The 26,937-nt window shown below is 35.8% G+C and overlaps 1 protein-coding gene across 2 annotated transcripts; it reads right to left on the bottom strand.

Annotated features, from left to right (window-relative positions):
• Positions 1–9,939: 9,939 nt before the first annotated feature.
• On the bottom strand, positions 9,940–26,718 carry Mtnr (melatonin receptor-like). 2 transcript variants are annotated; one of them, XM_028178769.2, is made up of 5 exons: positions 26,461–26,718; positions 16,491–16,551; positions 14,957–15,148; positions 14,220–14,389; positions 9,940–14,146 (listed from the first exon to the last, which is right to left on the bottom strand). In XM_028178769.2, exons 2-5 carry the CDS (start codon positions 16,525–16,527, stop codon positions 13,436–13,438), a joined length of 1,110 nt encoding a protein of 369 aa, XP_028034570.2. In that variant the 5' UTR covers positions 16,528–16,551; positions 26,461–26,718; the 3' UTR covers positions 9,940–13,435. The 2 variants fall into 2 exon arrangements, with proteins under 2 accessions (XP_028034570.2, XP_089583336.1); XM_089727210.1 differs by having other exon boundaries at positions 16,491–16,548.
• Between the last annotated feature and the right edge of the window lie 219 nt (positions 26,719–26,937).

Genomic DNA, 26,937 nt, shown 5'->3' with positions numbered 1-26,937 from the left:
TAGAGAAATCTAAAAATCACAAATCTTTTATTTCTAGTAGTTATAATGACCCAGTCCGCACTGAAAGGGCTAACAAACCGGTTTCGTGCACAGGTAGATCCTTGTCTACGTGCGATCTTTGCTCGAGCTCGCACCACACGCAGTTATATCGTTGTAATGAATTTAAAAATATGATTTCACCGCAAGCACGTGATGATTTTATTAAATCGAACAAGGGTTGCATAAATTGTTTAAGCTTATCGCATACATTAAAAGCATGTCAATCAAAGTTAACATGCAATAATTGTAAGAAATATCATTATACTTTATTGTGTTTTGGTAATAAACGGGCGAATCGAAATAGTAAAAGCGTACCCAGTCAATCGAATGACTACGCTGATATGGACAGGCAGGTCAGTCGGTCGCAGGTACATGGAATTCCGAGTGATGCCGCGCGGTCCGGTTACGGTCGGTCCCAGGTTCAATCTCAACCTGTTGTTCAGTGTTACGATCATAATGATGCCGCTTCGAATACTTGTTCACACTCTAACAAAGCGATACAACAACAAAATAATACGACCGCTACCACGTTGACTCACAGTTCGGAAATAAAATCGAATAGTAATATTTTATTATCAACCGCTCAAATATACGCTCACTCGAATAAAGGGGAACGTAAAATAGTTAGATCTTTAATAGATAATGGTTCCCAAAATAATTTAATAACTGTCAATTGTTGTAAATTACTTAAATTACCGATTATACCTTTAAATAATTCTTATATTAGAGGTATTGGATTAACCGCTCGCCCGATTCACGGATATGTTTATTTAAATATTGAATCTAGATTTTCTCCTAATAAATATTATATTCACGCTTTAGTAGTAGACTGTATTACAGATAAATTACCCGCTTATTTTATAAATTCCTCAAATATGAATCATATACGTAATTTACCGCTTGCCGATTCAAATTGGAACGTTCCAGGTGTGATTGATATGGTGTTAGGTGCTCAGTTATTTCCATATATATACTTAGGTAATCGTATAGATACCGGCTCACTAGCGCCACCTGCCGTAGAAACAACCTTCGGTTATGTTCTTATGGGTGACGTACCTGAAGTGAGTTACACTGGCATTATGAAACCGCAACATGATAATTTTTCTGTTATAAATGATAATAATACCTCTTTGTGACTATCTAGTACAGTTTATATTGATAATCCACCCGCTTTCGAAAATACTAAAATTCATTCTGCATTCACTTTAAATAAAACTTTCTCATCTATAACGCATAAAGACCTTGAGTCATTTTTACATAAATTTTGGGAATTAGAGGAGATTCCTCATGAGCGTCATCTTAGCCCTGAGGAAGCCGAGTGTGAAAACAAATATATTTCTACAATTACCCGCGATAATGATGGCCGATATACGGTTGAGTTACCATTTAGTAGAAATCCCGCTGACCTTGGCAAGTCTTATACTGTTGCTCACCGCCGTTTTCTTTCGCTCGAACGTAAGTTTGTTCAATTACCCTCACTCCGCGATGATTACGATATCGTTATACAGGATTACATTAGTAAAGGTTATTTAACTGAAATTAACGACACCGCTAAGGAAACCGATAACGGTTATTATATACCGCACCATGCAGTTATCCGCCCAAGCAAGACTACCACTAAACTACGTGTAGTTCTTGATGCTAGTGCTAAAACATCTAGTGGACTGTCACTTAATGACGTCTTGCATACTGGTCCAAATTTACAGGCAGACTTATTTTTGCTTTTACTACGCTTTCGTTTGTTCCCTGTGGCACTGTGCGCTGATGTGGAACAAATGTACTTACGCATTAGGGTGACCACAGACCACCATAAATATTTAAAAATATTGTACCGCTTTAAAAATGATAAACTTCGCATTTTCGCTTTTAACTGTCTGCCCTTTGGTTTAAAGTCATCACCTTATTTAGCAATGCGTACTATACGTCAATTAGCATCAGAAGAATGTTATCGTTATCCAGAAGCCGCTAGTGTAGCTGAGTCTCAATTATATATGGATGATCTCGTCACATCCCTACACGAAGATATTTCAGCTATCAAACTATCGAAACAACTAATTTCACTCTTTAAATCAGGAGGTTTTAATTTAACAAAATGGGCAAGTAACTCCACTGCCTTTCTTAATAGCCTTCCAGAAACGCACCGCTCTTCTGTAAGCTTCTCTGATGATGCTAATAATACCATGAAAGTTTTAGGCCTTGCATGGCTTCCCGCTAATGACTCATTTTTTATGACGAGCTCAAACACTAATGAAAAGTGCACTAAAAGAACAATATTATCTTTAGTCGCACGCTTGTTCGACGTGCTTGGTTTAGTTGCTCCAGTTATACTGTTCGCTAAATTGCTGATTAAGGAACTCTGGAATTCTAAAATAGACTGGGATGATACACCTCCAGATACAATTATTTACCGCTACTCTTCACTAGTGAAAGAGCTTCCATTGCTTTCAACTATCGCAATACCGCGCCATATTGGAGTTTTTAAAGACTGTGAAGTAAATATTGTTGCATTTTGTGATGCAAGCTTGAACGCTTACGGTTGCGTTGTTTATTTACACATTACAGATCCCACAGGAGATATTACTTTAAGATTATTGTGCTCAAAATCAAAGGTTTCTCCGGTTAAGATAACTACATTAGCTCGCCTTGAGCTTTGTGCCGCTCTTGTTTTGTCAAAATTAGTTAAACTTATTTATAACGCTTATAATTCTTTACATCCTATCACCGCTATATACGCTTTCTCAGATTCTACAATTGCTCTTTCTTGGATTAAATCTTCCCCGCATAGATGGTCAATATTTGTAGGAAACCGCATCGCTCAAATTCAGGAGAATTTATCACCTGACCGCTTTTTTCATATTAATGGTAAGGAAAATCCTAGCGATTGTGTGTCACGAGGTCTTTTACCGTCACAAATTATTAATAACTCGCTTTGGTGGCAGGGTCCTTCTTGGGCCTGCTATCCTATTTCACAATGGCCTATTGAACCTTTTGTACCTTGTAAATCTGGAAGTGACATACCTGAAATGAAAAAATCTGTAACACTTACCGCTTTAACTGTTGTCGAAGATTCCCCAATATATCAACTTGGGTTGAGAATTTCGTCATGGTCAAAACTTCTTCGCTGTGTTGTTTATGTACTTCGATTTATAAGAAAATTACCGCGAAACAAGTTTGTAACCGCATTCGATTTAAATACTGCTGAGAAAGCTATTATTCGAGCTCTTCAAGCTAAATATTTTGGTCATGATATTGCCAGCATTAGAAAATTAGATTTACCTTCGAAAAATATTCGTAAACTTAGGCCATTTATTGACGAAGATGGAATTTTACGTATTCAGGGTAGACTTTCGAACTCTGATTTACCGTTTGAAACGCAACACCCCGCTTTATTGCCAAAACACGATCACATAATAAATATTATTGTTGATTATTTTCATAATACAAACTTGCACACCGGTCCGGACCTTTTGATGTCCATTATTCGTCAACGCTTTTGGATATTGTCCGCTAGAAACGTTATAAGAAAAAGAGTGCATATGTGTAAATCATGTTTTCGTGTATCACCTTCACACCCAACTCCCATGATGGCTGACCTTCCGTCAAGCCGTGTAATGGAGGCCAAAGCTTTCTGTCACACGGGAGTAGATTACGCGGGCCCATTTAAGATAACGCTTGTACGCAAACGTGGTCATCATTCACAAAAGGCTTACATTTGCCTGTTCGTATGCTTAACGACAAAGGCTATACATATTGAGTTAGCCTCGGATTTGTCAACGGACTCATTTCTTGCCGCTTTCAAACGTTTTATATCTCGTCGAGGTCCAGTTTCTTTCATGTATTCAGATAATGGCACTAATTTTGTTGGCGCAAAGGCTCGGTTAGATGAAATGTATAAACTTCTAGTTTCAAATAATTTTATATCCGCATGGAATGATGAATTAACTAAATACCGAATCATTTGGAAGATGATCCCGCCTCGGGCTCCACATTTTGGAGGTTTATGGGAATCAAACATTAAATCCGTTAAAACTCATTTAAATAGAGTAATAGGCGCACAAATTCTCACTTACGAAGAGATGTTGACTGTGTTGAATCAAATAGAATGTCTTATGAATTCCAGACCTTTATGTCTTTTATCCGCAGATCCCAACCCCGAAATTCTCACACCCGCACATTTTTTGATGTCCACTCCTTTGCAGTATTTACCCGCGTCTGAATTGTCCGCAAATCAGATGAGTCTAACTAATCGCAAAGCGTTGTTAGATAGTTTGGTTAATTCCTATTGGAGGAAATGGAGATTAGAGTACCTGCATACGTTGCAAGTCAGACAGAAGTGGTGTACATCAGATAACCCCGTGAAGGTTGGGACAGTAGTTCTTATTCATCAAGATGACATTCCACCGCTCCGCTGGCCACTTGGCGTTATACAAGAGGTGTATCCAGGTGCCGATAACATTATACGCGTTGCTTTGGTAAAAACGAAATCTGGATTTCTTAAACGTCCAGTTGTAAAATTATATCCGCTACCGCTAGAATAAATTAGAGTACCGCATGTCATCAACCGCTTCAACTCTACTCGTAAACATTCATGATGGCTTATTATTAATTAAAATTTGTTTCTTTTCAAATAACTTCCCGCTATTTAAGCTTTATGCTTCCTATCTTAATATCTTTATATATTTGTTGAAAGTCCTGCGAACTTTCAAGGCGGGCAGGATGGTTACGCGCGGATTAGTAATAGGATGCTAATGAATTATTGGGATGGCGCCACCTTTGGAGTTTGTCAGTAACTAATTACCGCGACTATCCAAAGCGGGGTTCTACCCGATCGATCACGCTTTACCGCTAGCTGCCTAGATGGCGGCACTTGTATATTGTGTGGTGCTTGTGCTTACGAAAAGCTACGTGAGCTTCGTCACCCCCTCCCGCCGCCCGCGTGCATCCATCGCCGACGCCCGCACGACAGTCACTGGCAAGGTCTACAGGTGAGTGCAAGTTCTTTTAATTTATTGCCATTTTATTGCTGCTTCCGTGTAATCATTCGCCCGCCCGCTCGCTTATGTGTATTTAATTTATATCTTTAGTTTGATTACTAGCCTTTGTTTACCGCTATATAGTTTTACCGCTCCGCTAATTATAAGTGACAAACATTTGTCACATACCGCTTAGGACGGCTATTTACACGCCTTTCTACAACCCCGCTATATATGCTCCCGCCGCAGGAGGGCTATTTACACGCCCCCTTGCTACCCCAGTCAGCGACTAACTAAAATACCTGTTGAGCGGATATCAAAGAAAACTTGGAAGGTGACGCCCTTTTGAGATAAGGAAATTTCAAGATCCTATTTGAATACAAGAAGTGAAAGTGATCTTCGTTAGATGTCAGGAATTTAATATTACAAGATATTTTTAAAAATAATGTATAATAATAATTATATAATAAAAAAAATTTATTGCTTAGATGGGTGGACGAGCTCACTCCCCACCTGGTGTTAAGTGGTTACTGGAGCCCATAGACATCTACGAAGTAAATGCGCCACCCACCTTGAGATATAAGTTCTAAGGTCTCAGTATAGTTACAACGGCTGCCCCACCCTTCAAGCCAAATACATTACTGCTTCACGGCAGAAAAAGGCGGGGTGGTGGTACCTACCCGCGCGGACTCACCGGAGGTCCTACCACCAGTAAATAAGTAAATTAGTATAAAAATAAAATAGAAATAATAAATAAAATAGTATAAAAACCAGTAAAATAATAATATTTATATATTATAATATATAATAATATTATTTCTTAGCAGAGTTGGACATCAGATTTAGCAAGAAACACGGTCTCGAATTAATCGCTTAGTTTTGTTGTAGCTACTAATTCTATTGCATTTATGGACAAAACGAGTCTTGTGCGAATTCACCAGAAGTTTAAGAGCGAGCTTTTGGTACGGTATTCCCGTCCGCGAGAAGTTGGAATAGCCTCTTAAGCTATCGACGAATAGGTAGGAGAATAAAAAAAGAAAAAAGTAAGACATTAAAATAATCATCGGTCACATCATAGGATGTCATTTTATTTTATATATTTTTTCTATACTACCGGTTTGCTCTCAAAGATATCCCAAATTTTTAAAAGAAATAACAATTAATTTAAGTTCTATTTAAAATTTGAAAAAGACAGAATTATTACCAATTTTTTGCAAGCTGTACAAGATAACAAAAAAAATTTATTCAGCTACTGATTACTTAACTTTTTAATAAATGTATCTTTTTTATTTGATTAGTTTTGTTAATTTTAAGTATGTTTCAATGATAATATGTACACATATGGGCTTGTTCTTGTCTGAAATAAAATAATTCATTCATTCATTCATTAATGCAATATTTAGGTCATTGATATAGAATTAAATCTATAAATTCTCTCAAAACGGTGTTTAACCACTGATCGCTATGAGAAAATGATGTTGTTAATTACTTTACTCTTCTTCTTGACTTGCATTATTGGGCGGTCTCACATTAGACTTCAATGTTGGCAGAATCTCAATTTTGTTTCAAATAAATTGCCACAGCACGTTTCGTGTGCCTCGACGTCACGTTCCATCTTCGGGTGGACGGCAAATTGTTCTGAGTATTCCTCTTTCGGAAATAATTCGGTTAACGTGACCCTTTACGTACAAACGTGAACTTGCACATTTTGAATCTTATAGCAGTTATTTGAGATACAATACGAGGTTGTTTCATTTTGGTACCATCTATGCGCGATGAGGAATATTTTATTTTAAACGAGCTGACCCGGCAGACTTCATAGTGCCTCAATCGATAAATAAAAGACCTAAGCTTTTGTATAAAATAAACTTAAAACAAATAATAGGAATCCGTCCGACGGGGGACACATTAAAGGGAAAACTAAATTATTATTTTTATTTGATTTCGAGAAAATTAGCCCGATCGGTCCAGCCGTTCTCGAGTTTTAGCGAGACTATCGAACAGCAGTTCATTTATATATGTATATAGATTTTGAAAACTACTGTCTTGGTAGCATACTCTTCGGACTGTTTCGAACATCACATACGGCCTTAAAAAGAAATAATATATTTTTGAGTTCTCGACCTTCTGTTTACATTATTTTTCAAGACACTAAGTTTCGTGATTACCGCGTAACCCAATTTTGTCTTAACGAATAAAAATTACTACTATTAAAGTGTAAAACAAAATATGCAAATTATCCTTATATGTACTTCGTTTATTTATAGCTTTGAACGACATAAAACTTTTGGATACAACATATGTATGTGTAACTAACTCTGCATGAGTGTACCAGATTCACCACAATCCGGGAGGAGTGGCGATTGCTCGTGAGGCGCATAGCATCTGCCCACAGCAATCATACGGAATGATGACCACGATCGCTCTGACAAGAGTGATACGACAAAGAAAAAAATACATATATGTCGGAATCTCTTACATCCAAATACATCAAAATATTTGATTTTCATAGATATAAGTATATATAGGTAAACTTATATGTACTTGGATCTAAGTTTATATAAGTACTTGGATTTAATCTTAATACATCTCTATCACTGAATATCATGTGAGCCATAAACTTGTCTGCCTAAATGACAACGAAAATCATAGATGTTACATTCCCAAGTTGAACATTTGAAAAGTTTTTCAGCTTATGTAATGTTATATATATTACTTCTAATTTATCTTTTCTCACATTCACAAATGCTGATTATTTTGTCAGCTTGAAAATATAAGAGACTAATCATTCAGTACAGTAGAATAAGTAATGTGTTAGTGTATATAAAGTCAAAGTAAGCGTATGTATAGAAATAAATAAATGAAAACCCAAATTCACACATTGAACGAATTTATTGAATACACACATATACAATAATACTAAACATATTTAAATATTTACTTTACTTTATTCATATTTTATTATTTCTTTTCCACATTCCAACAAAACGTATTTTCAAAGAATACATGTTAAGAAAAAAAATAACAACTAATTTTATTTATATTGATTAGAGCAGTGTTACTATACCAAGTTCGAATTAAATTTCATAATAATTTAATGTCAGATGAATAATACGTCAATTTGTTTATTGTGCTTGGCGGAAAAAATAAATTAGTGGATTATTACGAATTAAATATAATTACAAAGTAATAATAAAATGTATTATTATTAAAAACAATAGATAATAACTAAAAATAAATTAGGACTAGAATTACACCTTAAAAAACAAATCCTTGTAGTTTTTAAATACCTTAACTATGAGATTCTTTGGAAAGAAAACAAATCTAATGAACCTTTGGTTATAATAGCAAGGTTCATTAAAATATTAAGACTAAAAATAAAATTAGATCATACATGAAATTATTTTTAAAATTTGTGCTATCATATACTTAAAAAAATACCATATGTTTGGAATTGTAAGAAAATAAAGAATATTTACATTAGGAATTTCCGTACCTATACCTTCCAAAGCCAGTCTTCTTTTCAACAAATATGTATAAAGCATAGTTTTTTATAACTACAATATTATTATCTATTAATTTAAGAGTTAAATTGTCGAATACAGTAAAAGGATATAATGTGGACGTTCGAAAAGATTGCCTTTAAAATTTGTTCTGTATGCTCCTTATTCGAGTGCTACTGAAAAAAATATGTGAATTCAGCCGATCAGTCCTATTCCTTTTACATTTCAAGTCCTTTTCGTTTCGAATGGCCGATTCACAAAGTTAGTTAGACTCGAATCAATAGCTCTTGGTATTTTGTCTTGGCGAAGTAAATTGCAAAAGTACTTTACTTACGAGATGTCAAGGTATGCCACTTTATTAAGCATTACGCTTGAGGCTTATATTCAAGCCCTCAAATGACAAAATCCAATACAACTACGCATTAACAATGCAATCCTTTTAAACGCGTAATTTCAAAAGCACCTTATCTAGTAATAACTACAATTATACTTTAGATCCATGACAGGAATAAACTATTATGGGAGATTGAAACCATGCATAAAATGAAGAAAATGCACATTTTTAACACGATTATCATATTTAGCCCTCCCAGCCCGTGCCTCGCCTCCTCCACCCCCTTCATCTTCCCTTCCTCCCCATCACCCCACCTCCCATCCTCCCCCGCTTCCCGAAACCATAGCATTCCGCCCGCCCCTTCTGTTTCTCCATCCCTAGCCTACACTCCCTTGTCCACAACCTCCTCCTCGCACCCCCCCTCCCAGTATGACCGTATGACCTAGCACCAACTCTCCTCCGCATCACCCCTCATCCGTTCTTTCAGCTACACCTGCTCATCTCTTCTCTTAATCTCCCCTCCCTTTTCCCTATTTCTCTCATGTTCTGTTTCTCTTATCTCAAATAATTTCATTTTAACGCTCTTATTTATGCAGTTATCACGAATACTTATCAACTTAACAGTTCATCCCCACCCCACCCACAAAGCTACTTATATACCCCAAAGCTTAGAAAAAGTTCCACGATAACTGTTGTTAAAAAAATTCCTTTTCAATTATTTATACTCTGGACATTTTTGTGTAAAGTCCGCCTGATTTTGTATTTATTTCGCATCGGACGGAGTGTTTTGGATGTTTCAACTTAAGTGTATCATTTTTGTTCTTTTAAATGTAATTGTATATACCAATAATGTATTGCATTAAAACAATCTTTCCTGATTTTCGTACCTACCATGTTAAATTTATTCTCAACCAAATTATATTTTTGTATTGCCTTCTGTGTTTTCTGTTTTGGAACGATTGATTATACAGTCAAAATCTGTTATAACGACATCGAAGGGACTGCTCATATTCAGTCGTAAAAACCGATAGTCGTAACAACCGGTGATGCTTAATGTGTATCGTGCAAGTACAAACAAATCAATAGGGAATTATTGGAAAAATATATTTATTCAACTATGTACATTTTGTTTATTACACATAAGTACAATGCATATTATTTTTCTGTGAGCATAAAATCTGTAATTTTGGACTGTTTGGAACACTTCTTTTGCTCATAGATATTTTGTAATTCACGTTGGATTTTAATCAACGTATCGTCATCGCTCTTTCCAAATGGTTGAAATTGTCGAGTGTCATACACCATATTCCTTTGCTGTCTTTGTTTGAAATTCCGCTCTCTAGCTTGGATATAATACGCGATTATTCTTCAATATTAATTTGTTTTCTTTTGTTTTGCGACATTTTGAAAGTTTCACGAATAACTCCACAAAGTTTTGGTGCATCTTGTGTATAGATAAGTAACAAACTAACTGAAGAGATATGAAGAAGCGGGCTTTGACTATACCGCATGCAAGTGTTTTGTTTCTAAGAATTAGAAAAGACCCTACACTAAACGAAATCCTATTGTTTTCTTTCCTGATTTTAATAGCCATTGAAGACAAATGTGGATACCTATTCAAATTGTTTACAATACAGCTGAGCCGGTCGTTCTAACAGATCTAATTCTCCGAAATATTAGTTAAATTTGGTCGTTTTATGAGGTATGTCGTTATTAGCAATGTCGTATAAAGCAATGTTTTTAATAAGGCATAGTTTAGCAAGCAAGCATTTTAATATAGCATTCAGCCGGGACCTTTGTTCTAGGTTATTATAACCGGTATGTTGTTCTAAACGATGTCGCAGTAAACGGTTTTGACTGTATATGAAAATTGTCACTTATTTTTAAATAGTTTTATTTGCACGCAACCTAGTTTTGGATGGTGTATTAAAAAGATACATGGCACAAGTAAAAGACAAAAGAACACCGAATGGTGAAGTATTTTCGATATACAACTTACGACACACAATATATTATCACTAAATATATCTATTAGAAACTACAAGTCCACAATAAAATCGTATATATAGTTTTTAAATTCAATGTTGAATATTCAAGGTAAACCCCTACTACTGGTACAAGCTGCAATTTTTCTACGAGAAAATACTGATAATGTAAAGAATTATGTCAAAGTTTAGGGAACCCTTTAAATTTCTAGATTAAACATGTATATAATATATAGTTATTTATGTCTACATTAATATTATTGATTTGCTACGAATAAATCAAGAGAAAACAAAATGAGCGTCAAAGACAGCCCCAGTTTTCTAAAGATTTATTCGAATCGAAATAACATTCTACTGATAAACGACATTGATAATATTAATATTTAAGATTTAAAATTGTCTAATACCAGGGAATATATTATTATGTATTTTTTGTGCGATACGACAGTTGGCTTTTTACGAATTACATCTATAATTATTTATATTAATTTAACATTTATCATTTAATTAGCGCATCTAAAAGTTGTATTCAACTTGAGCGATTTAAGATTTGATTTCCGGTATAAGTTAAATAGTGTGAATATGCAATATGACACATAAAATGAGTCGACTATTATCAAAGCCGGCAATCTGACTTTTGGACAATGATTGGTAAATCAGAAAAAACGAATTATTGACTTTGTATTCCATTGGCAGTCACAAAACTCTTCGGAACGACATCTTAGATAAATAACAGGTTAACTATTAACCTTTATTTAATGCAGGTTTTGAACCGTATTCTTTGAAGGAGACGATTATATTCAAATCAATCTGTATTGACATATCAATAAAAAAAATTTGTTCAAATGCACAGATTGCCACCTTTGATAATAGACGACTCAAATATAAGATGTTATTAAAGACTATTCAGGAAAATTTAATTTGATTAATAATAAAATTTCATTTAATTTAATTTCAATAATTTACAATGAGTCTACAATGTTCTTGGCTATACCTAACTATATTTTAAATAACATCGAGTCGAAATTATTATTTTTCTATTAATACGATTCCACAAAACTACTTTTTTTTTAATTATATTTTTTTTTTTACAAAATCTACGCTTGCCATGCCGGCGATGTTGGGGTTTACAATGCCATAATCGAGTGCAGTTTGATTATATAGGTCTGCACAAAATAGATTATGTATAACGATAGTCCATGTATAATATAATTACGTATAATTAGACAACATTGATAATCAGAAAAAACCACACGGGAGTGTAAATACAATACCTACGAGTTATAACTATTAAGCTATTAAGTAATATTTATATATATAATTATATGTATATATATATGAAAAATAGGCATATAAATTCGAAAATTTTCTCTTTAGAATAATTCGTGATATAGTAAAGTAAATATTGCCCAAAAATACAACTAAATAATAATTAAATAGTTTTCATATAAAAAAAACTTCAGAGGTGTTAAGGGACACCCGGATGGAACGAAGTTCCTTTCGATTAATTAGTGAAGGAATTGTAATATTTTTTTTTAAGTAGTAATAATAAATTACGGCATTATGAAGAAGAAAAAAACAATACTATGAACTAAATTACTATTGTTGAAACGCTACCTCGAGAAACTGTACTCATTACGCGGACCAATCGGATACGAGCAATGTCACGCGATAAGCGTCTACACGTTGATTGGTCAGAACGACGGATCTAAAAAGTGTCGTGATAACTTTTCGTAAGAATTTTTTCCGTCTAGCCCCCTTTCACAACGCGCGATAAGGAACTTCGTTCCAATTAAAGGTAAATAAAAAATAATTTGATATATGTTATACAATATGTGTTATTCTATTTACAGCTTATAACAGAATAAAAATAAAATAAAAACATTGATTATTAAAGGTCTACATTAGCCAGACTTCCTAAATCTAAAACATTACATATACTTATGCACATAGCACATTTTCGTAAAGCATTTTCACATTCAGAACACGTCGACAACGGAAATACGACTAAGAACTATGTTCATTTCAATTCCATCGAGTGGCTTTTGATTCTCCTGCTTAATGCGCTTATCATTCACTTTGTGTTCAAGCCAGTCATGGTTACTTTTCAGACTTTCACGAATACGATTCGGTTATCCACACTCTACGAACTTTTATTAACAACATCAATAAACATACAGGATTATAATATATGTCCATTAAAGGGATTAATATTGAACTACGGTACGAGTATATTAAGAACACCAATCTAATCTAACACACACATTTACGTTTATCGATAAAAATTGAAGTGGAGCTATGTTTTATTGGACTTTTATTTCAAAAGCAAAAGCGTAACACGGAAAGATACTAAATGGTCCTCAAGCGTGAGGAGTTCCAAAATAAAAATGAAATTACGAGTACATATTACAATTGATCAATTAGTAGTGTTAAAACGATAAAAGGTTTGAAATTTTTTGAACCACAATGTAGGGAGCACAAAAATGAAAACTGTAATATTTCCATTAGTTGCAAGCCGTTTATCCGTTTTTAGACCCGTGCCGTTGTTTTCGCGAATCTCACCTTCTTCTTGTGCGTTCTCACCGGGCTTGATCGGAATGATCATAATTCCTGCATCTCCCTACACGAAGAAGCACCGCGGGCTGGGCTATTGGAGCTGAGCGCCTGGTGCATAATATGAACGCGGACATCGGAAATAGGCATCTTGCACTCACAAATAATACGACGGTGGCGGGTGCTAAACGATCGAGTTGTGGAGCTTTTGCAGCAACAATAATAGTAGAGATGAGCAAACGCACGTCTGAAGTTACGATTAATAGCGCAGTACAAGAAATTTGTGAGGACGGGACGGCACACCGCGATCCAGGTGCTATGGTAGAACTTGTAATCGGGGGCGTTAGGGTAGTCGTAGACAACGATGAGATAGGGAATCCAAGCGAGAACGTGCAGTGAATAGACCGCGATATCCAAATGAGTCCTGGAATAATCACGTTCGTACTGGTGCGAGCGTCTGTAGGGGAGCTCTTTAGCAGCGCGATTGCGAATGTGTATAGCGCATATCAGAAAACCTACATACGTTACAACAAGAGGTACAGCGTGAAAAATTATTAGAGTAGTAATCCTGAAGGCAAAATTTCCGTAGTCGGCCCGCAAGCAATAATCGTAATCTAAATTCAAGAAGACTCCAACTGCTGAAAGACAGAAGGACAACGCAAAAATGAAGACGCAGGTGCAGCTAGTGTGCATTGAGATAAACATGACATATTCATCGCTTGAGCGGCATAGTCGATAGTAGTTTTCTATTGCAGCCATCTATAGGAGAAATTTGAAATATAAATAAATGTACGTCTATTCAATGATAAGGAACTATTGTCTAGATACTTACAGCAAAGAACAAGCTGTATGAATATGTAGAGGCTTGACCGAGGAACTGAAGGGCACGACAAACTTCGAGAGTATCCCATTCTCCGGACAGCAACACCACACCAGAAATAGGCATCACACTAGACGTCATAATAAGGTCTGCGAGACCAACGCAAGCCAGAAAGACGTTACCTATGAATTCAAATAAAACTATTAATTTTCTTACCAAACACTCAAATTCAACTAAGCTAAATTGATTAACCGAGACATAGAGTTTACATCCTATATCATAAAAATAAATATCTGTGGATTTATTAGAGTTTTATTCCGAATAGATAAATAAGAAAGTGGCGATAAATTATCTTAGCTATTTCTCTATTTTCCTACCTAAGCTGATAACCTTGAGAGGCTATTTCAGCGTAACCTTAAGTAGTAGGTGAGTTCACGGGGCTGAAAGCTGACGACGTTGCTAACACGAACCCTAGTAAGAGCCGTTTTGCAGAATCTACCACCGGATCGGAAACGCGACCCACTGAGAAGATCTGGCGAGAAACGCAGTGGGCTGTGTCTGTGGGTTAATTTACTCGTCGAGCCCTTCGTCGCCAGCGACGGGTTCGACAAGAACGATGACCGGTTATCTTAGCATAACACAGGACAGACTACAAAATTGAATTTTTAACAAAATAAAATCGGTCAACCTTATCAACAGTTATAGCTGTCACGTGTTACTACATATACGAACAGTAAACAATTACTAACCAACTTTCTTCAGGGTGAACTCCACAAAGAACGAAGATACGAAGAAGCCGTTGAGGATAGTACCAAGACAAGAGCACGAGACCACAAACAAAAGCCTGCCAACTGTTGGCCACTCTGAGCTCAGAGTGACCGGAGAGTAGACCCTCGAGGTGTTGTGGGCTGTGAGGCCACCGAGTACAGGCGCGGCGGCATCTAAGACAAAATATAAGTTTGAAGTTTATTCAATTACTGGTGGTAGGACCTCTTGTGAGTCCGCACGGGTAGGTACCACCGCCCCGCCTATTTCTTCCGTGAAGCAGTAATGCGTTTCGGATTGAAGGGTTGGGCAGCCGTTGTAACTATATTTGAGACCTTAGAACTTATATCTCAAGGTGGGTGGCACATTTACGTTGTAGATGTCTATGGGCTCCAGTAACCACTTAACACCAGGTGGACTGTGAGCTCGTCCACCCATATAAGCAATAAAAAAAAACTAGCGGTACTCGCCCGCTTCGCTGGGCATTTAAAATTAACATTATTATTTATTGTCATTATTATTAGGGAGTCCAACACTCATATAAATATTAGGCTATCCATTAAGTACCTACATGTGTTTTCTACATGGATACCAAGTTTCAAGTCAATCGGATGCTTGGTTCAGTAGCTATAATGGAAGATCCGTAAAAACCACTGTAGTTATAATAAATAATAATAATAATAATAAAATAAAATTCAAATAATTGTAAATAGATATGCTTTAACAAAAACCGACTTCAAATAGAAAAAAGAAGATATTCCCAAACAAATTAATATACATTAAAAACAATAATCATCGAAATCGGTTGGCGTCATATTGAGTTATTCATCTATTTGTCGCGCACGTACTTAATGCAAATTTAAGACTTATATGGTTTTCTCATGGATACCATTATCAGAACTGGACTAAAATGGGACTGAAATGGGACCACACGGGAAGCGTCAGCTTTCTGATAAAAAGAGAATCATTAAAATCGTTTCACACAGTCAAAAGCTATGAGATAACAAACATAAAAAAATCATACAGTCGAATTGAGAACCTGCTCCTTTTTTGAAGTCGAAGAAGAAGTTAAAAGACGTCTTCCGTGCTTCTTCATATTTATAATTAGGTAAATAGCAAAATGTTTATATTCAAAATACAAATCTCATGGTTATAATATTGTGTATAATAATCTACTCGTGCTATAGTGCTACTGCTATTACCATTAACTACCTTCAAAATTCAAGTTCATTGAGCTTATACTTATCTATACTAATATTATAAAGAGGAAAGATTTGTTTGTTTGTTTGTTTCGAATAGGCTCCGAAACTACTGGACCGATTTGAAAAATTCTTTTTCCATTAAAAGCCAACATTGTCCCTGATAAATATAGGCTACTTTTTTTAAAAAAAATTTTTTTTTTTTTTGTTTCATGTGTGTTTTAATGTTTCCGATGCGAAGCGAGGGCGGGTCGCTAGTTTTACTATAAAAACAATTGTATAAAAATTTTATAACTATACAATATGTAGCAATGCTTACCGACCCCAGCAGAACGCTGCATAATTACGGGTGGCATGATGAGGGCTCTGCGGCAGACCTGCTGAAATTTAAAGAATGGTTATTCTCCCAGACAGATCATTAGATAATTAGAATTAGTATTGGTTGTATACCCATATATTCAGAATAGTAACCGGACCACACCTTAAAAATCCTGATGGAATTTTATAATAGTGATTTATTGCATTACAATCGCAAAGACAAATAATGGCTTGCGGTTTTATTGCTGTAGATAGGCCGAAAAGCTCACCGCTTGTCTGGAGTTACAAGAGCCCAAAGATATCTCAACGTGAGGCCAAAGCTTTGTTAATCTCTCCCTTCAATGGGAAGGTACATACGCTAATTCTTATACAATTAACTATAGTCACATTGAGCGTCTGATGTTACCTCGCTGTTATAATAATTTAATATAATTTAAATCAATTATGTACAGAAATGTTACCCTAAAAATGATCTCATATAAACATACTAGAGGACAGATCTGCCGGGCTGATTTGTGAATCTAAACCATTCAGTGCCACCCAAACCCATACAAAGAAATCATTAAAATCTGTCCTGCCGTTTAGGAGGATCTCAGTGACAAATACACGCACAGAAGAATGTAAAGATTACGATATATGTATAAAAAATTTAAGTAATCATAATTTAATATGAAAAAACGTTGAAATTATGAATGTTCTTGAATTCTTGAGAGGTTTTATGTTATTTACATTGTAATTTCGCTAGCAAAATATGTGATCAGTAACTTAGCAATTTAACATTTAACCACAATTCCTAACCTTATTAGAAAGCACTATTTAAAAATTTTCGAAGCAAGGAAAATTACAGGTTTCAATATTTAGAGTTTGTATACGAACTCATTCACTTGGCCGGCGACCCATTAATAATTGTTTTATATAAATAAACATTCAAATGTCGAGCTTTTCCCGATTGTTATTTCACCAATTTATAGTTACTGTGTTTTCTATACGTCTAATTTACTAGGTATTTGAATCTAAGCTGATTGTATTAATTTAACATCCCGCAAAGCTGTTATTTGTTTGTTAAACTGAGTGTAAATACTAATCGTTTACATCAGTTTATATTTGGAGTACAAGCAATTTAAACCGAAGTATAGTTTAGTAGCTGGCGATTTTTTATTATTTTTTTATTGCTTAGTTGAGTGGACGAGCTCACAGCCCACCTGATGTTAAGTGGTTACTGGAGCCCATAGACATCTACAACGTAAATGCGCCATCAACCTTGAGATATAAGTTGTAAGGTCTCAAGTATAGTTACAACGGCTACCCCACCCTTCAAACCGAAACGCATTACTGCATCACGGCAGAAATAGGCAGGGTGGTGGTACCTACCCGTGCGGACTCACAAGAGGTCCTACCACCAGTAATATCCTACCTATTTTCCTATCCTACCTATGCTGATAGCCTTGAGAGGCTATTTCAGCTTCGCTCTAACTCGAGAAACTCAGTGGGCTCTGGCGATAGGGGCACCGCAATAAACGATATTTCAAGAGAGGGTATTAGCAAATTTTTATGTGGAATCACGTTGCACGGATTGATAAAAGACATTTTTCTCTGTCGATCCCATCTCGATTTGTTTTACTATTGATCGTTGTACTAACTATTATTAGCATATTTTCGGGCTTTCCGGTAATTTTAATGTGTATTATCGCTAGAACGTATTCTTGTGAAAAAGAATTATTTGGAATCAGGTTTACTGGTGGTAGGATCTCTAGTGAGTTCACGCGGGTAGGTATTTTTTTTTTATTTTTTTTTTATTGCCTAGATATGTGGACGAGCTCACAGCCCACCTGGTGTTAAGTGGTTACTGGAACCCATAGACATCTACAACGTAAATGCGCCACACACCTCGAGATATAAGTTCTAAGGTCTCAGTATAGTTACAACGGCTACCCCACCCTTCAAACCGAAACGCATTACTGCTTCACGGCAGAAATAAGCGGGGTGGTGGTACCTACCCGTGCGGACTCACAAGAGGTCCTATCACCAGTAATTACGCAAATTATAATTTCGCGGGTTTGATTTTTATTACACGATGTTATTCCTTCACCGCGGAAGTCAATCATGAACAATCGTTAAGTACGTATTTCATTAGAAAAATTGGTACCCGCCTGCGAGATTCGAACACCGGTGCATCGCTAGATACGAATGCACCGGACGTCTTATCCTTTAGGCCACGACGACTTCAGGACCACCGCCCTGCCTATTTCTGCCGTGAAGCAATAATGCGTTTCGGTATGAAGGGTGGGGCAGCCGTTGTAACTATACTGAGATCTTAGAACTTATATCTCAAGGTGGGTGGCGCATTTACGTTGTAGATGTCCATGGGCTCCGGTAGTTACTTAACACCAGGCGAGCTCGTCCACCCATCTAAGCAATAAAAAAAAAGAGGTGTCCGAAATATTGGAGTATTTGTTTAAAACTATCTAAATCTAAGCTTCACTTGAGATTTAGCCATAAAATTATCAAGTTAACACGTCTGAGAGATTAGCCAGAATCGATTTGAATTGAATAGTGAAATTAGCACTTTCATTCGCTGTATTAAAATTTTAAATTCTATGACACAATTTTTTTGTTATTCATTAGTAGATGTAATAAGATTATAGAGCTACCAACCACATCGTTCTGTGAAAACAGCGGATTTAGAGATTAGTTTAAAACGTTTCATAATTACCTATTTGATTTATTAGTAACGGGAGCACCGGACCATTAATCCTGCAGTTGAACATCGCTGGCTTGTAATAATTATTTCAGACTTGGCCCTTGAGAATCAAACATTACTATTCCGTTGTCTCGGTATACGTTTTGATTTGAGAGCGGAATGCTTGGACCGACAATTTCAGATTTAGCTATGCCGGATCAAAGGCCTCGTGCAGAAATCGTTCGTTCTTAACACAACACCTAACGTGTGGAGATTTATCACTTTTATGCTGTAACTACTTGTGGCTTTGGTCGTAAACTCTGCTAGCTGCTTGCAGCAATATCTTTTTGGTACAGGCGATTTAAATTTTATTTAAAAAAAGAATATATAATTTAAGAATTTTTCTTTCAACAACTGTTGTCTAATTTTAAAATACTGCACATCACACAGAAAATCAACGTTAAATTTAGTTTAAAAATTTGTAAATTTAGAGTTAAGTAGAATATACTTCGACCATCTGGAATTATTTGTTATGATATCTCAATTTTTGAATACGGCTGAACTTCGTAAAAACAAAATTAGCATTCGAATTCATATTAAATTCACGGATGCTACGTCAAGTTTAATTGCTTTCAAAATATGGATTATCGAGTCTTAGTTGTGGTTTTTTTAATTTTTTTATTGCTTAGATGGGTTGACGAGCTCACAGCCCATCTGGTATTAAGTGGTTACTGGAGCGCATAGACATCTACGAAGTAAATGCGCCACCCATCTTGAGATTTAAGTTCTAAGGTCTCACGTATAGTTACAACGGCTGCCCCTTCAAACCGAAACGCAGTACTGCTTCACGGCAGAAATAGGCAGGGTGGTGGTATCTACCCGCGCGGACTCACAAGAGGTCCTACCACCAGTAATTACGCAAATTATAATTTTGCGGGTTTAATTTTTATGTTATTCCTTTACCGTGGAAGTCGATTTGTCGAGTACGTTTTTCATTAGAAAAATAGGTACTCGCCTGGGATTCGAACACCAGTGCATCGCTCAACACGAATGCACCGGACGTCTTATCCCTTAGGCCATCGAGAAAGACCGTTACGGGAATGGCCTGGTCTACTGGTTCGGAAGCTATTCCCGGAAATGTTCAGCTCTATCACGTTCGATTGCCTATGTCGTGTATTTGCTTTACAAATTTGCTACTCAATATAGAGGTCAAAAAATGTACCAAATAAGGGTTTTCTTTTTCTTTAAGAAGTCTGGTATAGTATTCGTAGAACAAAATTTTGTCTGTAATGCTGATATTAATTAGACCAGATCTCTTCCTTTAAGACTGAAAAGTGAATTCGCTTCATTCAAAGCACCTTATTACGTCCCGACGCTGTTGACTTGCCAAGAGCTTAGGAAAAAACGCAACAGGTAGATACTTCAGCATCGCTTTATTAGTACCGTAAGTCGTCAAAGACTTGGAGATACCCCAATAACAATCAAAATTTTGCTGTGAATATTCTAAAATATTTATCAGTTAATATTTTGAAGCACCTTCGAACTTTGGATCCAACCGGTACCTTTTCGCTACTGTTTTCGGGACCAGGTAGCTTTTTACCATTAGGTGGACCGCGAGCACGTCTATTAGTTCGATATCATTTTAATTGTAATCCATAATTCATGCACTCTCTCGTTTATATTTTAGGAACATTCATTAATATACTTTTCAGACATACTTATAGTTACATGTTTATTTTTATTAATATATATACATATAGTACTATAGGAAGCTTCGAAGCCCTTTCGATAAACTCATACTCCCTGTATACGAAAATATTAATAGTGCAATAAAAGAAATATTACTAAATATATTACTAGGCCAGTGTGCGGCTACCCTACCTTGTCAACCAAAAGATCCATATATAGATAAAATACAATTGAAATCTGTTCAGATCAATTTTTTTAACATACTATGTTACCTATATTTTTATAGCCGTGTATTTCGAAAATAGATTATTCGTCTCTTACTGAGACTTCTGTGACTATACTGAACTTAGATACTGTTACGCCGGTAAGAGTAACGCCATCTATCGCCGAATAGTCGAACGAATATCGAATGATCTAATGGTGTCTAGAACGCTCGAGAAGTACAACGCCATCTATTGTCAGATAGCGGAAACACAGTACTCGGTTTTTGTGGAATGTTCTCGACGATTTTAGGGATTTCGTCTCGATTATGAAAGCGTTGCAGAGATGGCACGCAGTTAGTTATCGGAGCTACTCGAAGCGAAACAACGAACGGATCACCTGAAGCGAAGCGGAAGAAGCGAATTGAGAGTTTTAGAGTGTTTGTTGAGTGTTTTAAGCGTTCTAAGTGTTGAATCCAGTTTTAATTTATACTTCGGTGGAATTAAATTTATCCCGAACCCCAGCGCGTAATAATACCTAGAACTCATATCTTAAGGTGGGTGGGAATTTACGATGTAGATTTCTATGGGTTCCAGTAATCACTTAACAGGTGGGATGTGACCTCATCCACAAAAAAAAAATACAGGCAAAGATAATAAATAGGTAATATGCCTGAACTAAACATTTCGCGGAAGAGTCGTAGCCGAGGAATCAAAGTGCCGCATGTGTCTTGGTGGCCCAGGGTTTCCAAGCACTGTATTAGCCCTAAGTGAGTTTTGTCTTCGCAGTGAAATATATTGCGAATTAAAAAACAGTTCCCAATACTTTTTTTTTCAAGACTTATACATGTTACCGCAGCAACGGTGTCGCAATCCTTCAATTATTTAGCGGTAATCAGATTAACACCTGACTATAAAATGTATCTCTCAAGCATTTAAAATGTACTGAAGAAGCTTTTTTGTTAAGACTATGTGTTCTCGTGCTTCAAATAAGAAATAAAGCTTCGGTCTCTTCGTTTTCTGAATATCTGCTTTTATATTTCTAGGGCTATCAAAATTTACTTTAAAACCATAAAAAGAATTTAGTTTTAAGATAAATTTGTTTCTTATTCGTTTTTAAAAAGGGCGTAGCGTTTTAATCGTTTTTAAAAAAAAAATCGGTCTTCACTATTAAGGAAGGTCCAGTAATGTAAATGTTGTTAAAGGTCTGAAATCTCTTACATTATTAATGAGAAGGTTTTTGTGGGTAGTACGGTAACAATGTACACATTCATGATTGTTTTTTAATTAAACTAATGAGACCTGGTCGCGCTTTGCTATGCCTATCGCGATACAATAGTAGGTATATGAAATACACACATTTCTCGAAATTAGTTCAGAAACGATATTTTTTTTACTTTTTTTAATCGATATAAGAACTTATCGATTGCGCAAGGACGAAAAAAAAAGAAGTAGTTTGTTATTTTTACTTTACAGTATTTAATGCTTAGAAATAAAAATAAGAATGCGAAATAAATCATTTCTAAGCATAGTATTTTAGGAGCGATCCTTATATCGATCGGCGATAATATTGGCGAAAAGTCGTCGTGGCTTAAAAAAGTAATATGTCCGGTGTACTCGTATCAAGCGATGTGAATAAGTCGGGTTCAAAACGTGATGACTGCTATCATTTTTTCAAAGGACATAATTAATTATGTACTATCCGGCAAAAAACATAACAAAACTCTCAAATCACACTGGTGACTTCTACTCGTGGTAGGACCTCTTGTGAGTCCGCACGCGTAGGTACCACCGCCCTGACTATTTCTGCCGTGAAGCAGTAATGCGTTTCGGTTTGAAGGGTAGGGCAGCCGTTGTAACTGTACTTGAGACCTTAGAACTTATATCTCAAGGTGGGTGGCGCATTTACGTCGTAGATGTCTATGGGCTCCAGTAACCACTTTACACCAGGTGGGCTGTGAGCTCGTCCATCCATCTGGCAATAAAAAAAACACATTTTCTCAAATAAAATCACTATTTTATTCATTTTATTAATCTCGAAATCAAATGTACATTTATTTTCTAAGCCAACGTTTAAATTTGATTGATTTTTTCCGGAAATAGGTTTATTTGAGTGTAGTTAAATTATATTATAGCTCGGCAAGTCGACGGTGAAGTTTATTTGAGTAAAAAATTATTTTTGTGTTTTTCTTTTATTCTAGGTAGCGACCGTTTTTTGTTGTCACTACATAGTATAAAACAAAGTCGCTTTCTCTGTCCCTATATCTGTCTGTCTCTATGTATGTAAATCTTTAAAACTACGCAACGGATTTCGATGCGGTTTTTTTTAATAGATAGAGTGATTGAAGAGGAAGGTTGATATGTATAATAACATCCATTAAATAGTGGAGAAATCAATAATAAATTACAGTCCAAAGCGAAGCGAGGGCGGGTCGCTAGTTTATTTATAATGGAATCTATTATAAAGTTCATACTGCTTTGTTGATATTGATGGATATTTACTTTCTTTGCGGAAGATAATAACTAAGAATATTTTGATGTTTTGTCGTTTAACTTGGATTTGATCTCCACGACAGAGTTCTATAAACAAAAATTACAAAAAATAATTGTAAGCACAAGTTGATTTTTTTTTCCTGAGCAGTCCGACGAGCATACGGCCCACCTGATGGTAAGTGGTTACCGTCGCTCATGGACGTCAGCAATGCCAGGGGCATAGCCAAGCCGCTACCTACCGCAGAAATTATAAAATTACTTTACATTATGTCTACAAGTAGCCAAAGCCGGAGGAAATAGTATATTCTAGGTTCTTTATCAGCACATCCGCTTATAGCGCATCGTGCTGATTGCAGATAACATAATGTAACAAAAAAAAAAGTTATAATTTTTTTACAGTTGGTGACGACGGCTTTGAGTTTCAAAGCTAAAGCGTAGGAAGATCTCAGAAGGTCTCAGAAGGTACTTGCGATAAAATTAAAGAAACAAAAAAAAAACAATAAATTTTTGAAAATTATTGAAACCCATTCTCTGGATTGTTTAATTTCCGCAGTCTTTACCAATGGGATTAAAGTTGAGGTTAAACTGTCAAGTCGTATTAATTGAAACTCGGTGAAAATTGTTAATCGAACAAGAAAATGTTGAGCAATAAAAAACTGCTTCTATGTATGCGGCGGAATTTTCAAATTCATCATTTTTTTTAGATGGATGGACGAGCTCACAATCCACCTGATGTTTAGGGATTATCAGAGTCCATGGACATCACCAGCGTAAATGCTGGCACCCATTTTGAGACATGAGTTCTAAAGCTTCTGTTTTTACAGTACAACGGCTGCCCCACCCTAAACACCGAAACGCATTACTACTTCACGGCAAAAATTCTCACCAGTAATAATAAGATGTCCTACCATCAATAATGAGACATCGTTAATATCATCGACAATTTTTCAGTTTTTGTCCTTAATATTTTATTGGATAATATCGTCAATCAACCTCCATAATATTTTTTATTTCCCTATCATTCATCTCTCAATAGTAACAAGCAGTTATTTTTCTAACCCTAACCCTAACTCCAGTTCAGGAGTGAACCAGTTCACTGATTCAGTTTCAGTTCATCAATTGGCACCACCATTCTCCGCATTTCTGCGGCAAAGCGACCAAGTCTTCAGATTTCAGGATAGGATAACAGTAAATGGATTAAAACCTTTCGTGTCCCTATCTCTCAGCTGTGATTAAGCGCCGGTGACTACTTCACATCAACAGGGCTGTGAGCGCGTCGGTCTATCTAAAAGAAGTGCAAAGCGTAATACAATACGAAACTAAGCTCGGTTGAAAACCCTGTTAATTACGTGGCAAACAAGTAAGGGAGGATTATTTGCAAGGAAAATGTTTTAGGTAACAAGTCGTCATGCAGTTAAACTAATCACGTATAAGAATAAAACACGTTTTTTTTGTTGATTCTTTATTTCTTCTTTCTTCTTCAAAGACCTTCACGAGACCGACGGAACCTGTATTCTTTACTAAATTACCATTGTTCCTAAAGACTAATATTCCTAATGAATACTAAATTATATCTGTCAATATTAATTTAATGACTTGTGCAGAGAAGCAACTCTTCATATAACATTCTAAACAGTGTCTAAGACCTCTACGTATTTGCGGCAATATATTATATTCTAAGCGGGGCTCACATTAGACCCACCGCTAGTTTGTCTTGAATTAAACACTAATTATTCTTAGAATGCAGAGTTTTTCCAGCCAGATGTAAGAATCTAAATACCTACATCTAAACATATTCATGTCACTTTTATCAATCAAATGAAATGATCTAATTAAAACCACTTTTACGGTTTAGCACCTTAGTCGTGACCGTGACCACGGAAACATTACAGTCTTCATAAAATCGGAAATATTATAAAGACGATAAAGTAAAAAGCGAAAATAAACCGTAAAATTATTTTTATTTATGTTTAAATAGCTATATAAGCCGTGAAAACCCAACATCCCGGGTATGCTTGACCTAACTGTTATTTGATGTTATTTAATGCGCAAATGACGGCCCAAAAAGCTTTATTTCGAACACCAATTAAAAAGCAACCCAATAGTATAAAACTTCCAACAAAACATTGGTAATTATCAACGGAGTAATTATTCTTTTCATCGCTTTGATCTTCTTTGCTATTCCCGCGAGAATCAAGAGAAAGAGAGAGACAAAGGGAAAGTGAGAGTCATTATTTACCTTTTTTTTTTAATTATTTCACTCTTGTAAAGACGTACAGTAGTATGTAGATATGTCGTCCGGTTTATATATAGGCGACGAAAGGTAATTAACCGACAGTGCAAGCAAGTCGTAAATCGTATTTTATGTATCATATAATAAATTCCAAATAGAAGTTACGTGGTCGTGTACTGATTACTATATCATGTTGAATTTTCTTTGTGATATTTACTTTTATACTGATTGACACGTATAAATAATTTTAACATAAAGCTTTTGAACAGCATCTGTTCCGATTATCATTTACGCCTACATAATTACAGCCGTTATAATAAAATGTATCGATAGTATTTTTAATCTTCTTGACATAGAAAAAAAATACATCAACAAGTATCCCTAGTGATGCGACTTAAATATTATAAACTTTTGCTGGGTAATCAATCGTTTTCCTGTTTTAGAGTACAGCCCCGCGGACGCGCGAAATAAATTTTCCTATAAGAACAGTTTAAAGACCCGCCAATAAGAAATTCGGAGAGAGTCGAACTCTCCTTAACAACCAACCCGTAAAAGTTCCGTAAACAAACGTTTCTTGTCACAGAGCCGTCTCGTAAAACCTCTTAATGAAACAACAGCAAACAAAAGTCTAGAAAAACTTTTTAAGACTATTGAAAATATCTTAAACACAACTTACCTAGGCCGCCGATCTCGGTGTTCTTCAAACAGAATACAACAATTAAAAAAGTTAATAATAGAACTGATTTTAAAATTATTTACATTTTTTTAGAATTTTTTATGAATTTAAAAGACAAGAAATATGACTAAATAATCAATGGATTTTTAAATTCACAACTTCGTTTGCGCTCGGGAATACCGTAGCTCAGCGCTGCTTACGCTGAGCCCAGGTACGTGTGAACTGTGGCGCTGTCAGAACGGTTTTAGTAAAACCGTAATTGTGAGAGCTTATTTGTGTGCTGATGTTGCTAGGTGTGGTGGGTTTTATAGTCTCGAGGGGAGGGGGTTCAGTGTGCGCATAAGGGTTGAAAACGAATGTGCGCAGCGTCTCTCGCGAATTTCATGGTGGTTCAGGCGTCGAGAAGGCGGGACGATGACGCGGGGCTGCGAGATGCATTTTAATTTTCAAATTCATTTTAAGTCTTCTAAAACATAC

This window comes from Bombyx mandarina, chromosome 01 (assembly GCF_030267445.1).
Source record: "Bombyx mandarina strain Sakado chromosome 01, ASM3026744v2".
NCBI classification, from domain to species: Eukaryota; Metazoa; Arthropoda; class Insecta; order Lepidoptera; family Bombycidae; genus Bombyx; species Bombyx mandarina.
The sequence above is the reverse complement of the archived record's forward strand: the minus strand, read 5'-3'. Positions and strand labels throughout refer to the sequence as shown.

Coding starts and splice junctions, on each gene's coding strand:
- Mtnr (XM_028178769.2), bottom strand. CDS start 16,527: ATGCCACCCGTAATTATGCAGCGTTCTGCTGGGGTCG. Junction 14,390..14,956: donor GTTCACCCTGAAGAAAGTTG/GTTAGTAATTGT, acceptor TTGAATTCATAG/GTAACGTCTTTCTGGCTTGC. Junction 14,147..14,219: donor CATACAGCTTGTTCTTTGCT/GTAAGTATCTAG, acceptor TTTCTCCTATAG/ATGGCTGCAATAGAAAACTA.